Here is a 17,750-nt window from a genome sequence, read left to right as displayed (position 1 = left end):
AGTGCGTGCGGTCTTTCTATATGAACGGAGCATATAGTCCTGATTCTTGTGTGTTGTACTTTTATTCATTAGCAAGCGAAAGTTAACAAATCGGAAATATGTATTACAAACGCAATATTTTCAAATATAAATCTTGTAAACTGATATTGTATCTTTTCAGTGCCATCTTGCGTTACCTTGGTCTGCATTTACAGAAAATGGATTCATTGCATAATGAATTATTAATTATCACTACAAGGTTTCTCTTTTCCGTGTGATCTTCGAAAACCAACGAAGAGAATGCTTAACCCACATCGAAGACGTTGTTTATAACGATCAAATAAAAGATCATTGCCTTTGAGAGCCATAAACAAAATTCGCAAATATGGCGCCATCTGTTGCTCGCCCGCCTTACTCTGTCTTAGGGCGGGAGAGGTTAGCAGATGTAAAAGTGGATTGGTGCAGAGGATACGAGTAAGTTTTCTAATGTCTTTATATATTTTTTTCTTAATTAGTGTAAAATAGTTTTGTACTACAGTATTTATCCACAAAGCGATAGGTGTTCTTAATCTTATATACAGTATATATTTCTAAAAATACTTACTGGAAAATAAGACGAATGAAATGCATTTAGTCTGTGTAAAACTATTTTGCAAAATATATCCGAACACATAAAACTACAATACAAAGGTAAAGTGTGTGTGTGTGTGTGTGTGTGTGTGTGTGTGTGTGTGTGTGTGTGTGTGTGTGTGTGTGTGTGTGTGTGTGTGTGTGTGTGTGTGTACATATATACATGTGTCTATGTTTATATATATATATATATATATATATATATATATATATATATATATATATATATATTTATATATATGTATGTATAAATAAATATATATGTGTATGTATGTATATATATATATATATATATATATATATATATATATATATATATATATATATATATATATATATATATATGTGAGTTTAATGAAATGAGCAGTAGTAGTAACAAAGAAATATACGGAATATATGCACTAAAAATAATAAAACATCACTTTATAATAATCACTGATAGCGCTGCATAAACGCACATTATTTGTGTAGAAGTATATCACACATATTCCGTGATCATTATTATCAAAAAAAAAAAAAAAAAAAAAAAAAAAAAAAAAAAAAAAAATATATATATATATATATATATATATATATATATATATATATATATATATATATATATATATATATATATATATATATCAAACTGACAAACGAGTTTGGTCTGAGCATTTTCTGTATTCTCTCTCGCTGCTATATTCAGAAGTCATCTCTGCTTACACTAAATCAAAACAACCTGGTAAATGTAAAATATATTACAGCTCATTTTATCCTCGTAATTTGCATGTTTTTTTAAAGTTAAGTGGACATTCATTAAGCTATACTTTGAATTAATTCAATAATATACAACACTCTCTGGCTTATAGGTATTACCAAAGGCAACGTGTGTGATCCAGAGTCCCTTGAAGTTCGGCAGTAGATCTTGGTAAGTCAGAAGAGAAAATTTAATACTCTGATATGTAAGTAATCTTGTAGTTTTTTTTTTCTGAGTATCTCTGCTAGCTACTCTTACTATCAATTTCTTGCAGTTGATCTAGTTATATACCCATGTTAGATGCCTGAGGATTTTTTTTTTTTTTATAATTTTCTTTTTTTATAATGAACTTCTTTCAGTACAGTAGGCCTTATCAGTTGATTAGAAAATTTAAATAATGTTGTACATTATAATGTCTTTGTATAACTACTTACGTCCTTAGTACAGCATAAGTACTAGCAAGCTTTTAATGTAATTGTTTGACGCACTCATATTTCATTCCGAAAAATGTTGACCACAGGTCTGCCCACGATCAAGAGAATCATGAATTATTAACAAGGATTTGGGCAAAGGATTAAGAGATTAATAAACAGAGAAAAGTAAAGGCCTAAGTAAAAAGCAGCAGCAACACTGACGAAAAGCGTGTATTTTGTTTTGTAACTCTACTAGTATTTTCTCTCAGATAGAAAGGAAAACAAACTTGAATGTCAAGCATTATTTTCAGGTCAACCTGCCAATCTATCAACACACTTCCAAAGATTCCGAGTTCATGTTCTGCCAGTACTCTCCCGTCTTTTGTATTTAGTCATAAGCAATAATGAAGGGAAGCGGTGCGTGGGATTTGAATTGGAAGTCCCTCCTTTTGCACAGGAAAATGAATACAACTAATTACAGTTATATATATATATATATATATATATATATATATATATATATATATATATATATATATATATATACATATATATATATATATATATATATATATATATATATATATAAATGTGTGTGTGTGTGTGTGTGTGTGTGTGTGTGTGTGTATAATTATTTTTATTATTATTTTTTTTGTTACATTCCCTAATAACATTTCGAAAAATTGATTGGTACCGTTGATAAGGAAACGACCGTATGCAGCCCCAAACCAACCTAAAACTGTCCGTATACCAACGTATGGTTATTATTACCATCTATCGAATTCCGTCTGCTAACGAAGAAATATTATAACATTAATTTACAGATACATTCCTACCATAACCCACTCCACTTAAATGCCATGTCATTATAAGCAAATGTCGTATAAACGAAAAATAAAGGAAACATAATAACTGCCAAACAGCTCGTCTGGGAAAGTGGTGCGCTGACGGTAAGGTTGTCATTTAGTCAGTTTTGTTAGTTTAGAATTCGCGGACTTGTTGTTAGCGTATCGCTTCCCTGAAATTGGTCTCATTCAGGTACCAGACTCTGAGCTTCGTACATCTACAGGTAAGTACTACCTTACAAACTTTCATTTTATTTTATTAATAAATCGTAAGGGATATTATGTATACCATCTGCCTTCTTCTTCCCATCAAAACTAATTGTCCCGAGTTCTGTATGCTCTATCGATGCCTTGAAATTGGCTTTATGAAATAAGTCATGATTACGAATTGTATTTTGCACTTAATTATAAATTATATGCATAAGTAAGGTCAAGTAATTATCATTGTTTAATCATCAATGCTGGATAACCTTTACAGTATGGGCGCAGTAAGCTAGGGCATAATGATCTTTTAGATCCCCAAAAGCATATTATAGGTAAATAGTTCATTAATTTATTCAAGAGTAAGTTGCACGTGTCTGAGTATTTCTTTCGGGCACTGCCCTAGAGGAGGGTGGATGAAGGGCTCGGCCCCACAACACTCCCCCGGGAAACAGTCTTCACTTCTGTATACACGGCAGGATAGAGCTGAAACTACGGAGCGCCGAGTTTACAGGCTTTTCGCGACCCTTTTCAATTTGGCAGTTACCGTTCGTATCGCAAGATGTTTGCTACCGATGGTTTGCCTTCGCTTGGTGCGTCCATTCTGTACGGATTTTGGTCGAATTTTTTTCATCCATGCAGGTGACACCATGTAGAATGTAAATGCATAATTTCCTTTAAAATATTACTTGCGTTGATCTCCTGCACTTTAACCATGTTATAATATGTTATGTAACGTGCTTTGACAACTATTTAATCTCCTTAAAGATTAACGATGGAGGCGTTGCTGTATACAATACTGATGTGCACAGTGGCTGTTGTGCTGAGTACCCCGGCCAGCAACGAGAAGTGGAAGTTAATGGGGAAACTGCTGACTGATGTGAGTATTTTTTAAATGTTGCACTTTTTATGCCATTCCTTTTACTCAAATAACTAGGTCGTGGGGGTTACTGAAATAAGTCGCTGGGGCCGTGGGGGTTACTGAAATAAGTCGCTGGGGCCGTGGGGGTTACTGAAATAAGTCGCTGGGGCCGTGGGGGTTACTGAAATAAGTCGCTGGGGCCGTGGGGGTTACTGAAATAAGTCGCTGGGCCGTGGGGTTACTGAAATAAGTCGCTGGGGCCGTGGGGGTTACTGAAATAAGTCGCTGGGGCCGTGGGGGTTACTGAAATAAGTCGCTGGGGCCGTGGGGGTTACTGAAATAAGTCGCTGGGGCCGTGGGGGTTACTGAAATAAGTCGCTGGGGCCGTGGGGGTATAGGTAAAAGGTGGCTGTAAGAAAATACCTCATACGTCATTATTATCAGACCTAAAACAGGAAAAATCGTTGAATTATATGGTCGTTTGGTTTTGTTTAAGTTCACTACCTTACGCATGGACACACAAATCAAAGAATACATTAGTGGAGCATATCCATCAGTGTTAGACATAATCTAGAGTAGGTTGAAGGGAACTGATAGGCATTTCAGACAATGGTTATCACTGCTATGCTGGAGTGTTAAAATACTGCATATGTGGGTGACACTAAACAGGATAACCTGTCGTACGACGAAGATTCTATAGCACGTTTATACAAGCATTGCAAAATTGATGAGAACTTTGATTCCCCAAGAAATAATGGATTAGGACGACGTATAGGTAAATACTGTCTTTTAAGCAAATAGAGTATGAATTGTAATCTCATCTGCTAAAATGTTAATCTGCCTTCATCCGTAAATTGTTAGCTAGTTTCTGAGAATAAGGTTGTGCTGGCTTTCAAGCAAAATTCTATGAAAGTACAAGCATAATGTATGTTTATTTTAATTCTTCGGGCTATATTTTTACAAGTACTAAACCATTCGGAGGTTCAGATTCTTTGTAATATTTAATTTTCGCATTTTATTATTCTACGAGGAAAATACGGTAATTGTTACCGAGACGACAAACGCGCATTCAGAACTCTTGATTATAGTAAAATATAAACAGATGAATGATAATTATAAGCACCATCTGTTGAAACTGCGAGCGAAATGGTGTTGTACGACGGCAGGCAACATTTTCGTTAATCATGAGTGTACAAGAAAGGCATGTTAAAGACCTAAGCATACAATATTAAAACTTGTTTCAAGGTTTAACACCGTATCATCCACATCAGAGTACGAAACGGCGACAGGAGAAAATAGATATTGGATATTGATGTCCTGTAATTTGCATCTCCTGTACAATGGGAACAACCGTGCAAAGGTGAAAAAAATGCTGATTTGCATTTAAACTTCTTAATGCAGTGTTGACATTGAGGAGTCAAGCCCTACACTGATCGATTACTGCAGCATGTATTTCATATCTTGTTACACTTGACGGTTTAGAGCAGTTAACAGAATTAATAACCTGAACATGCCCCCCCCCCCATCCCCGTGCCTTACTCGTTGTTGGACCTCTGCATCGCCTCAACTAATTTTGTCTTCCTTTTCTTCATCCCCGTTCTGTACCATTTTCATCTCCATACTTTACCATAGTGCTTTGACTTTTGCAGTCTAGCACATTTGTTTTTAACCATTATAACTCGGTGGCTATACTGAAGAAATGCAAAACAAGCCATGGTGTGTGTAGAATGATTACCAGAACGAATGTGTAATTTCGGTTTTCAAACAGCAAATGCCTTGTATAAAGTACCGTTATGTTGCATTATATACCAAGGGAGAAAGGTTCAATTTATGCTTGTTGGGTCCGCTTCCCTGTTATCTAGGGGGCCACATGACTCCCCTAGCAATGGTTAATGGTTGGCACATTTCGGTGTTAAAATTTCAAACATTTCTGTATCCATTCATTTAGTTTGACCCCACAACATCCCTGATACTTCTTCACCCGTAACTGCGAATAGAAATCAATCTGCACTATGCAATAACTAATTGATAATCCTATTTTTACATGGTATACAGGCAAGTTGATCTTAGAAACCATTCCCGATAATATTTTTGCTATAAATATTAACGGATGGATAGCATCACTTTAGCATTTTGAACAAGATTATAAATTGATACTGTTGCACGCATTTTTCGCCTTGAAGCTGTTCGCTTTATCCTCCACAAGCAAGGAGAAATCAATGGATGGATGAGCTACCCCAAACTCGGGCTATTGAGGAGGAGCGAAGAGTTTACAAAGCGTATCGGTTGTTTTGTACTTATTGTAACTAAAAGATCGCGTGACGTACAGGTTTTGTCGATTTGTAAATCTATCTTTAAATGTTACTATTGTGCACTTGTAATGTGTCGCAGCAAAGGCACAATATGAAATATAGTCGTCCAGTATTTAGTTCAGTATTTAGAACGGTAATAGAATGACAAAGGACCTGTCCGGAGTTAGATTTCGTGGAAGTCGTATGTTATACCTAACAAGTTTTTTGGTATCTTACCGGGAGCGACGCACCCTCCCAGAGACTGTTCCAAAATCAGATTTTTTGTCTTTCCTCTACCCAACGATCTTGGGTGATGCGTGGGGAACCGGGGGTTGAAGGGGGGGAGGGAAGGACAATGGATAGCACTGGATGTCAACAGGAACCTGCAGAAATCGAAGGAAGTGATTTATGAAACGTTAAAAAGTAGATTTTTCGAACGAAGTAAACAAGCACCGACTAAAATAGGCTATTAAAACGCTACGGAGACACCCGCCATCTTTGAAACTATACTGATCAACGCGCCAGTTTTCGAGAGGGGGGGGGGACTCTACGGGAATAAAAACCGTCGTTCGGTAAAAATCTACGGGGTTTCACAGTAATCGTACAGTGTGTCCTAACCAATAAACCAACCTAACCTTCAACCCTGTGGGATTTATACAATACGATCTATATATTCCCTAGCCAGGGAGCTCTGCCCCTTGGACCCCGTGGTAATATATATGCCTAGCCAGGGGGCTATACCTCCTGGATCCCCAGGGTAAAACCACTTACCTTTATATTGTTAAACACCGAACGCTTCTTCGCTTCCCTCTATGGTCACAATTGCTTGGTTTTTAATCACTTCAAAATCCATTTGATTCCGTCTCCCTCGCTGATAAGTAGGTGTCCAAAATATGCCACATTTAACTTTGGGGGAATATATCTAGTCCACATTACACCAACTAGCATCTCCATTACTCGACTGATCTTTGATGGACATTGTTCTAACTGAAAATTAGCAAAAGTGGCATTCGTATTTATAATGTGACCAATGTTAACTTGCTAGGCCTAGAGAATGATGGACCTAGTCATGCTGAGACCCCCCCCCCCCCCTTCTCCTTATCTTAACCAGTGTTAATAGAAGTACCTTTAAAACTGTCAAATAAGTCTTTATTTCCAATTTCAGCACTTCATAGACCTTTCCATAGGCAATATTCCTAATTTTAAAAGGGTTTCATAGACATTCCACTATTAATTGAAGCCAAACTTTGTGTCGGCAAGTTGGCCAACTTTTTAAAAATTCTACATTAATAAAGTTCATTGCATCACGTTTCCCTCGATTATCTTCAAGACTAGAATTACCAGCTTGTCAGATTTTCAGGTTGCCTCGGGGAAATAGTACATAATGGCGAGTTAAGGTCAGTCCTATCTGGACAGGAATAGGTCCTTGTTCTCTCCCCTCTATAATCTATATCATGGCTAGGAAATGGGAAGAAATGGCGAGCAGTACATTGTTCACCTATCACAATTCATTGGTGCAGCTTTAAGACCTTCCCAAAATTTAATTCCTATACCTGGCAGCCTGAGTCTGGAGCACAAACGCTTGATGACTTGATAAAGCAGGCGTCGCCAACCCCCATTGGAGACTCCATGTGTGCAAACATACACCATATCTGGAAAGGAATGCCAAACGAGATGAAAGAAAAGGCCAGCGACCTCGAAACCTCTTATCCGAATCAGGAATATCCCAAGCCTTGTTATTGGTCTTGGTAAGTAGATCAAACTCTACTCCATTCACTTGGGGGGGGGGGGGGAACTCGCCCTGTATGCAGTTGTACTTGATTTGTTAGGTATCATCTTGGAAAATGGGGCTTGAAGACTAAATTTAAATATGAAGTATTGTACCTATGCTTTGAAGTGTGTAAATGAACGTGTACTTCAGAGATAAGGGTGAGTTGCCAGGTTTCCTTTCCAAAGATAGGATGCACTGTAAATTATTGTATTAAAAAATTTAGAATAGCACATAATTTCTGAATTTTTCTTTTACCAGGGACATAAAGCCCAATGAATGCCCTCCATTTGGCACGTACAATCCAGAGAAAAGTATTTGTTACCGTGCGAGATACTATGCTATCTTCGGAAAGAGGCGCTACTGTTGCTCCCCGAAACTCGGCAAGCCTCCAAAACTGGAAATACGGCTAGGACGAATCAGGTGTAAGTGTTAATCTTTTGGCACTGTGCCCAGTCACTTTTCATGGTGTATGTAATAAAGAAATTGCCTAAGTATGATTTTGATTTTCCCCAATAAGCTAAGTGTCGATTTGTAACTTGTTCATTTGCTTGAAGGAGGATAAATGTAAAGGACAAGATTAAAAAAGTGTTTGGAAGGAACCAGAACTCGAGCACTAGTGGTTTTCCATCATTTACAGCCGATGTTCACTTTAGGTAATGGCATGGAAAATTTTGAATAACTTGTTCATATACATTTGGTCTTCAACCTCCTCAAATGGGACTCTTCCTTTTCTCCATGACGTTTCGGTACCACCCCCAGTATCTTGTACCCCCACCTCTTACCATCTCTACTCCCTCTCTGTTTTGGCCACTTAATAAGTGTTTCAAATTTCAACTACAGCCCTGATGCCAACCCCTCCTCATTTTACCTATCACACCTGGCAATGTAAATGTTCCATCACTTTCTACCACATTCTAACCTACAGCTACCTCTTCCTATGCTCCTCACACATGTCTCCTCTTATAAGAAGACCTTTGTTTCTCAGACCTCTCCCACTTGACTCCTTCATAAACACTCAATGAAATCCAAGACTTCCAAAACATGACCCAGTAAAATGCTCACTCCAACCTTCCAATCTCTACTCCCATTCCCTCTTTATTCGAAGTAATTACTGACATGCATCCATCCATCCTCATGTTCCTCCTAACCCTATTGTCACATGTGTCCTTTGCCAGATGCATTCTCTCCTGGCGAGCTTGATACTTTACCTCACCCTCTTAACATTCTTCCTGATACTTTACCTCCGACACCCATTTCTACTCTTATACCAGTCGATTGCTTCATAATGGCTCTTTTGCACTGGCTATCATGTAATGTTTTTCTTTAGGTGCATTGATTGCCCTTACCCCTGTTATTAATCTGGCCTTACACTATTAGCTCTCCCTCTTAACCCTTTTCACTTCCATATCCAGACGTTCAACACTTTAGGTATCCTAATCATCTGATTTTTACCATTTTAGCTATAGTACTTTACCACAGTACTATGGCTATTGAGTTCTATTAACCAGACACAGATAGTGAAAAAATACCGTGTTACAAGAGTGACCTTAAAGGCCTATCCAAATGGCTGGGCCTGATTGTCGGAGATGCCCATCAGCTTGCACATTGTCAGGCAAACCATCAAATGCCTGAGTGCCCGATGAATGAAATCACAGGTAGTGCCGTGTGGCTCAAGCTTCGACCCTCCCAGATTTTCCTGCTTCCATGTAATTGTAATACAGTTCACATCAGTAATTTGTGATGGCTACCCCAGAAACCACCAATGAGCCAACTATTTGCTGGTCAAAAGCACGTAAAAGCATGTTAATTCAACTTTGTCGGAATCTGTCTATGGAATGTTAAACTGAATTGTTAGACAAATGGATAACAGCACTGAAGGTCAATGCTATAGAGATGACATGGTGCTCCATTATGATGGACATGTACAGATGTGGAATGTATTTCGGTACAATTGCTAGGTCCCACTTTTGTACTTCTGGCAACATCAATATAAACCTAGAATAAATAACATTTTATGAACCAAAATCCCGAGGTTTAACAGATAGAATATATAAGACCAACAAATGTATTAGTATCTATAGTTGGCACTATGTAAGCCATTTCATATTGATTGTTTTAAAACAAAACGTGTATTAGCTATCATTGACTTTGTAGTCCCCCGCCCCCCCCATCCATTACCCGTTGTCGTGGGGGGGGGGGGGCTTAGGAAGCGAGGACTGAGATCCAATGCTTGGGAATTGCCCTGCCTTGGTACTAATTTTGCATGGTCTTTTTTTCCCTCCTTTTTCGTTTCTGTCCATTCCCAACCCCTTCTACTATCCACTTCCTATGGTGTGAGAGCCATGCTGAAGGAGGAAAGACTGACTTTGTGCCAGTCCTGAACGGCCTGAGGGAGCCATGGGCACGGTAATCCCGTTTTAGTTAGTCTTGGGGCTTATTAGTGGGAGCTGTAGGTCTTTATATGCGTTTTAGCTGCATTGGTGAAGGGGCATCCGGAAAGACGGTCGTTCATGGTGGCCCTCCTCCCACCTTATTCTCCTACTGTATACCATCGAGCGGGAGATACCCGGCTCTGGTTATTTCTCTGGGAGAGAAATTACTTTCCCTCATCCCAGTGAGGTGGCCGCGATTTATAACTTCAGATTGCTTTACGTCCATCTTGCGGAAAAAAAAAAGCTTGGCAGCCTCGTTTTCATGTCATTTTGACGTCACATACCATGGGACATATTTTTCTTGTTTAGCATATATTATTATTAGCAGCGAAATTAAGGAACTTATTGAAGAACCATTATCATAGTATCAAATATAAGATTTTTTTTTTTTTTCTAGTTCCTCTTTCTTCAAACCACTCAAGTTCGGGGTGAACAAACAAGCGTTTAGATGACTTTTCACACACCGGGAAATAAGGGTTTCTATTATAACTGAGGCCGCGGTGGCCGAGTGGTTAGAGCATCGGACTCGAGACTGTCTTGAGTTTGAGGGTTCGAGTCACCGGCCGGCGCGTTGTTCCCTTGGGCAAGGAACTTCACCACGATTGCCTACCCAGCCACTGGGTGGGCAAGCCAGCCCAAGTCAGTGCTGGTCCCAAGCCCGGATAAATAGAGAGAATGATTACCTAAAAGGTAACACCGGCACTCTCCGTGGAAAGGAACTGGGGACCCTACCACGTACTCGCTCCAAGAGCATCACAACATGAAAACCACAATTAAGTATCACGCTGTGACCACGGCGGCTCGAACAAGAACCTACCGTAAAAAAAAGAAAATCGTTAACATTAAAATCATGTATCGAAGTTTTGACATGCACTGACAAATATAAGGGAAATATAAATTGCACAGTGTCAGATAAAAGTAGAGAGCAAGATAAATTCCTATTTTATCATACAGCACATGTACTGGAAGTAAATTTTCAGACTTGTTTTTCACCTTCCTTAGAACCACTTGGCTAGTAGTTGCTCGTGTTTACTTTTTAGAAGATAAAAAGCATTAAGAATAATCGAAAAAGATTATACATACTGTTTATCTGCTCCTCACCAAATATTGACTTAGTATTTCTATAAACATTACGCACACGCACACGCACACAGTGAAAAGATCTACATATTGCAGCCCTACTGCGGTTTTGCGTTCAGCTAATGTTCTTTAAAGAAAAATATAAAGTAGCATGCTTTTTGTTTATTGAATTAGTGTTTTAGTGTTTGGTTCAGGCGAAAAGGAAACTGTCACTCCATAGTGCAGCTACGAAAACCATTTAGAAAGGTATCAACGATTTTCAAAATTTTATTTGATACACCTGCCATACATAGCTTTTAAAAGAATGAAGCATTGTCAAGTTTCAAGAAATGTTATAAGTGATACTTGATGTGTCGAAGGAGGGGGGAAATGCCGCCTCTCCTTGTTAGGTGTTGCCATTTCGATAAACAGTTTCAGGAAATTGCATTTGAGAAATATCTCCCTACAAAGTCAATGATAACTAATATTACATGTTTTGTTATCATTTTTTTGAAGACCACGAAAGATGGAATGGCTTACGTAGTTTCTAAAGATAAATATCAATACACTTGTTGATCTTTAATTCTCTCTCAATCACACACTGTTACAAACAACCTAGAATTTTCGCTTCATTCATATAAATACTATTTTGTTTACATCGAAGTGGCTGACAGATGTACAAAAGCAGGACCCAACAAGTGTACTGAAATATAATTCCGCAACTGTACATCCAGTTGCCAAAATTCTTGGCGTTGCTTCCAAACGCGCTTAAGCGCTTGTGTAGTGTTCTGTCACCTTTGCAAGTAAGGTATGAGAAGTGAATATTTTCAGAAATCTTTTTCATGGCCATGCTGTAGCTCCCGAAGTACTGTGTGACTTCCATAAACATTTGTATTGAGCCAACCTTTGTACTATATTCGGCTTTTTCTTTACACAAAGCATTTAGGATGCTACACAACATTCACAGACAAGCCTGGCAGAATTTCCCCATCATCCGCGAGTCGATGATGTGACAAGTCACGACAGGAATCGCTCATATCAGTAGTTTTGAGCAAACACTCCTCCATCCTCGCAAGCTAAAACTTTTTTTTTTCAGTTTTTGTTCACTTGTCAACAAAAAATAACCCAAGTGATACGAAATAATTGTTTTCGGCAGAATAAAAATAACTGGGCATCACCTTTAACTGTAATTTTCTTTTTCTTTCTTAATTCTTTGGGAACTTTTATTGTTAAAAACAAATGACATTGTCTTATTTAGGAATTTAGGCAATTAGGCTTATGGACAATTAGTTTTAGATTTTTTTTTTTTTCTCGATAAAACAAAAATGAAGCGAGATGAACCGGACCCCTTTCCTTTTCCATTCCCTTTCACTTTAATCTCTAAACCCCGCTCCATCAAAGAAATCAACACTCCTCCTTCACCACTTCCCCCGTTTCTGTTCTTCCTTCTTCTTTTTCACCCCTTTTCCCCTAGTTCCTTTTCCTTCCTATCTTCCTCGCCCCTTCCCATCTCCTTCCTGCTCTCTCCTCCTCTTTAATTTTCTATGCATCCTCATCCTCTCCCCCTTCCACTCTGCATCCCTCCCCTCCCCTCCCCTCCTCTGCGTCTCTCCCCTTCCTCTTCCTCTCTGTACTCGCCCCCCCCCCCCATCTAAACCTCTCCGCTCCCCTTTTCTCTCCCTGTACTCACCCCCATCTAATCCTCTCTGTACCCCTCCCCTTCCTCTCTGTACCCCCCTCCCCGTTCCTCTCTGTACCCCCCTCCCCGTTCCTCTCTGTACCCCCTTTTCTTTCCCTTCCTTCCCCCTCCCCCCATTCCAGCCACCGCAACCCTTCTCCGCCAGTGTCTTACGCTCGTGTATCGGAAAACGATTATTTCCTGGACTGCGGGAGGATTCTACTGACAATTGCCAGTTAGCCGGAACCATTTTTTAAACGGAGGGGGAGGAAGGGGAGGTGGTGGAGGGAGGGGAGGAGGTGGAGGAGGAAGGGGAGGGGGTTAAAGGGGAGGAAAAGAGAGGGAAGCGGTAGTTTATAATGGAGGAGGAATGAGGAAAATAGGAGGAGAGGAAAGAGAAAATATCAAGAATTAAAGAGCTGACAGTTATAAAGAAAAAAAAAAAATGTATTCTGATTCAAAGAAACGAGACAAATTAACGAATGAAAAAATAAAAAACCAACAAAACACAGGTAGCAAAACACAATGACAAACTTGAAAAGTAGCAAAAGTAACAAAAAAGAAAAAAAAAATCCAAGTTTTTTTTTTTCTCTTTCCTTCTGTAAACAAAGACTTGTCGTGGAAAAAAAGAAAAAGCGAGAAGAAATTGTTCCCTGCGGACTAATAGATCCCACGTTGGAGGATTGAACAGTCTTTAGTGTCTATAAAGGGGGATCAAACACCACAAGAAAAGATCGGAGTGGGGCCTCTTACTATTTTTATTTCTTTCCCACTCTGTCTGTAGCTCCTTTTTTCCCATATGTTTCTTTCACTTCCCCTTTCTCTCTCTCTTCCTCCTCTGTCCCTCACTTTTACTTCCACTGTCTCTGTTTGCTTGTCTGTCTGCCTCTCTCTCTTTCATATTCTCCGTTTCTTCCTTCTCCATTCTACCCCCATTCTCTCTCGCTTTTACTTTCTTTTTCATTCTCCTTCTCGTCTCAAACACTGCCCCCCTCCTCCTACCCCCTCTCACAACTCTTTCTCTCTTAACACACACATCGTAGTGGACTGAATGCGGATACTTTTTTTTCCTTGTGAGTGGGGTTGTGTGCGCGTGGAAAGGGGGAGGAGGGATGGGGAAGAGGAGGGATGGGGACGGGAGGTGGGATGGGGACGGGAGGATGGATGGGGAGGGAAGGAGGAAGAGGAGAGTAGGGAGGTGAAGGTGGAAGGAAAAGGGGACGGGAAGGAGAAGCGGGCGGTGACAGGGGAAGGGAGTGGAGGGACGTACAGGACACGCATCGAATAAAAGTCCCAGAGAGTCACACGTACGCATTTCAAAAGAAATTGTTCACTGGAACACCTGAGTGTTTTTGCCGTCCGTGCGTTTAAGCGAGGGAGAGGAGAGGAGGCGGGGTGAGAGTGAGGGAGAAGGAAAGGGAGATGGGATAGGTGGAGGTGGAAATGGAAAGGGAGAGGAGAAAGAGAGGGAGATGAGATAGGGCAAGAAAGGAAGGAAAAAGAGTCGGAGACAAACATACGGAGAAAGGAAACAGAAAAGGAGCGAGGGAGAGAAAGATAGCGAAAGTAGGGAGAGAAAGAAACAGAAAAAAAATAAGTTAAAGTAGCGTTCAGAGAGCGAAAGAGGAAGGCGAGAGACCGCCTTAAATACGTTCTAAGCAAACAACAGTCATCAAAATGTCACAAAGGAAGTCTGGAAACTGAATGATCTAGGAGGCCACGGCTGTAATGGCCTCTGTGATTTTCATCCTCTGTAATAAAAGAAGACAATCGGTCATGATCAAGACAACTGGTCGAGTGTTGTGTGGCACCGAGCTATACTTAGACCTTGAACGTGTGGGAGTGAGAGGAAGCGAGCGAGAGACATACAGACATACATACGTACTTATTTACAGACATACACACACACACACACACATACATACATACATACTTACTTACTTACTTACTTACTTACTTACTTACATGCATACTTACAGACATACATACATACTTACAGACATACACATGTTTACAGACATACATACATGTTTACAGACATACTTACCGACACATACATACATACAATACTTATTTACAGTCATCCATATATACAGTCATAAGTACATACATACTTCAGACATACAATACATACTCACAGACATATAATACTTACATACAAGCAACGGGTCTTTTGAGAGACAAAACATGTTTTTCTTCGCGATTTGGTTTGGTTTCATGTGTTGCTCTCAGGGATCTAAGGATTCAACGTCTATTTATAGTAGCCAAGTGTGTATAAGTCTCTCCCCATTCGGCATAGAACAGGTTATACAGTTCATTCGCTCACAGCTAATATTCTTCTTCTTTAAGTGCCTTGTTCTTTCAGGGCGTCGGCGATCATGGTTTTCCATCCTGTTCTGTCTGTTGACAACTTAAGCAATTCTAAGTCACTTCTGCCCATATTGAGATCTTTGTTCAAGCTGGTGATGAACTTCTGCCTTTGTCTACCCCTGCTTCTCGACTACAATTTGCGCTAATACAGCAAGGCACTGCCGCATATCGTTTGAATTTCTACCAACAAAGAAAGCATTGAAGGAAAATGTCAGAAGTTTGAGAATATCCGAAATTACTGAAGTCTGAAGAGAGAATTAGTGGCAACTCGACCTTGAAATACAAAATCTAAGCTACTTTTTGCGCACCCTAGTGAAGATTAATTGTGATTTTTTTCTCCTGTGAATTGCATGCCTCTTTTCTTTCATCCATTTTATTAATAAAGATGCAAAGTAATGGTTATACGTGTGCACTTTACAATTACAGTTTACCTTTTATGGATCTAATGTCAATGGCTTATACATATATTTACTTTGCACTGGTTGAACAAGTGATATGATGACACTGACATGAATTTGTTCTATGAATTTAAACATCTAAAAAGACTGTCGCTGGTAGTGGACCGTGCAACAACGAGGTTCTTCCACAGCACCGGATTCTTGTTCCACTCTTTATGTGTTGTGCACAACTAGTCTTACAAAATATTCTCAGAAAGTGAGATTTTGACTTGGAAATCGGTACGTTTTTAGACTAGCAACGTTTCGCCTTTGTAATTGGTCTGGTGCAATGGTCTCGCATGGGGGCCGTCCCGAGGAAAGCCTTGCTCCACTCATTTGATCACAAAAAAAGATATCTAGTTGATTTCTTTTGCATGTTATAGAGTATAACTGAAGAAATGGAGAACTGTGGATGGCAATATCAATACAAAATTGTTATATGAGTATGATTCTAGCTTGAATACTACATATCGGTTCAAATTTAAGAATTATGGAAGCACATTTGTAAAATTATTTTACAGTGAGAATTTCCAAGGCCGTTGAAGGAACAACAGATGCCATTCATGTGCTTAGACTCCTAATGGAAAAATACCGAGAGGGTCAGAAAGAATTGCACTGCGTGTTTATAGACCTAGAGAAAGCTTATAACCGAGTGCATAGAGAGGAAGTGTGGAATTGACCGAGACTGAAAGGAGTAACAGAAAAGTATGTGGAATTGATACAAGACATGTACAGAGGAGTACACACACAAGTAAGGAGCACGGCAGGAACCAGCGAAAAGTTTGAAATTAAGGTAGGAGTACACCAGAGGTCAAAACTAAGCCCACTCCTGTTTGCCATTGTCATGGATTGCCTGACAGAAGATGTGAGAAGAGAAGCGCCATGGGACATAATGTATGCAGACGTGAGAGGGGGGAGGCAGAACATCGCCTAGGAGAATGGACAGTAGCTTTGGAAAGAAGAGGAATGAAGGTTAGCAGGAAGAAGACAGAGTACCTTAACATGGGAGAAGATACAGCAGAGGAAACAATCAAGCTAGGTGAAGATAAAGTCCCAAAAGTGAGGGAATTTATATATTTAGGGTCTACAGTCCAGGAAGATGCCGGTTCAGACAGGAAGGTACAGAAAAGAATACAGGCCTAAAAAAACGAAAAAATCTACTCTTTTTTTTGGACGTTGCGTTGGAATATCCCATTTTTCGAATTCATCCCTGATTTACCTAAAAAATATTCTTCACTTTAGATCAACTTTACAGGAAGGTTAATCAAGAGGAATAGTTGGAGGAAAGTCACTGGAATTGTGTGCGACAGGCGGGTGGCAGAAAAAGTAAAAGGCAAGATGCACAATGTGATGGTGAGACCAGCAATGTTATATGGACTGGAAGCAACATCCTTGACAAAAGCACATAAACGAAAGCTGGAGGTGGCAGAGATGAAAATGCTGAGAGGGGTCTGGGTCTAATAAGAAGGGATGTGATCAGGAATGGATTGATACTCAAAAGAGTGGGAGCGAAAGAATAACACGATCAACTCAGAGAAAGCAGACTGCGGTGGAGAGGACATGTGCTGCGAAAGGAGATGAAACTTCTTGTTGGAAGAAGAGTGAAAAGGATGAAGAAACCGAAGAGAGGAGAACCACGGAGAACAATGTCAGACTGGTACAAAGAAGATATGAAAGAAGTACGAGTTGAAAGATATAGATACTCAGAACAAACGGCTATCGAGAAGGCAGATTTACACCGGCAGCCCTACACCGCAGTAGGAATTGTTTGTAGAAGAAAAAGTTGTATTTTTTCCGACGCTCCAAAAGGGGGGGGGGGGGCGAGCTGGTCACTGGGTAGTTCTAATTTTCGAGAAGGTTGATATTTATGAAAACACACGCACATAAGATCAACAGATTTAATCATCATCTTTTAATAGGAGTAAACTTTTTTTTTTCTTACACAAAGAAAAAATATTAGTTGCCCCAGATAAATCGTTTTCTATATTGATATTTATAATAAAAATAACCGTTGTGCATGGAAAACCATTCCAATGTTGGCGTTCA

The 17,750-nt window shown here is 39.5% G+C and overlaps 2 protein-coding genes across 2 annotated transcripts; both read left to right on the top strand.

The window, feature by feature from the left end:
- The first annotated feature begins 2,672 nt into the window (after positions 1–2,672).
- LOC119596122 lies at positions 2,673–8,219 on the top strand. Its single transcript, XM_037945268.1, has 4 exons — positions 2,673–2,827; positions 3,573–3,684; positions 7,518–7,705; positions 7,987–8,219. The coding sequence occupies exons 2-4, from the start codon at positions 3,580–3,582 to the stop codon at positions 8,159–8,161; spliced, it is 468 nt and encodes a 155-aa protein (XP_037801196.1). The 5' UTR covers positions 2,673–2,827; positions 3,573–3,579; the 3' UTR covers positions 8,162–8,219.
- An 8,487-nt stretch (positions 8,220–16,706) lies between these two features.
- Positions 16,707–17,165, top strand: LOC119596193. The gene is made up of 2 exons (XM_037945369.1): positions 16,707–16,823; positions 16,947–17,165. The coding sequence occupies exons 1-2, from the start codon at positions 16,707–16,709 to the stop codon at positions 17,163–17,165; spliced, it is 336 nt and encodes a 111-aa protein (XP_037801297.1).
- Positions 17,166–17,750: the final 585 nt, after the last annotated feature.

This window comes from Penaeus monodon, chromosome 37 (genome assembly GCF_015228065.2).
Source record: "Penaeus monodon isolate SGIC_2016 chromosome 37, NSTDA_Pmon_1, whole genome shotgun sequence".
NCBI classification, from domain to species: domain Eukaryota; kingdom Metazoa; phylum Arthropoda; class Malacostraca; order Decapoda; family Penaeidae; genus Penaeus; species Penaeus monodon.
Note: the sequence above shows the minus strand (reverse complement) of the source record. Positions and strands in the feature narration are given on the sequence as shown.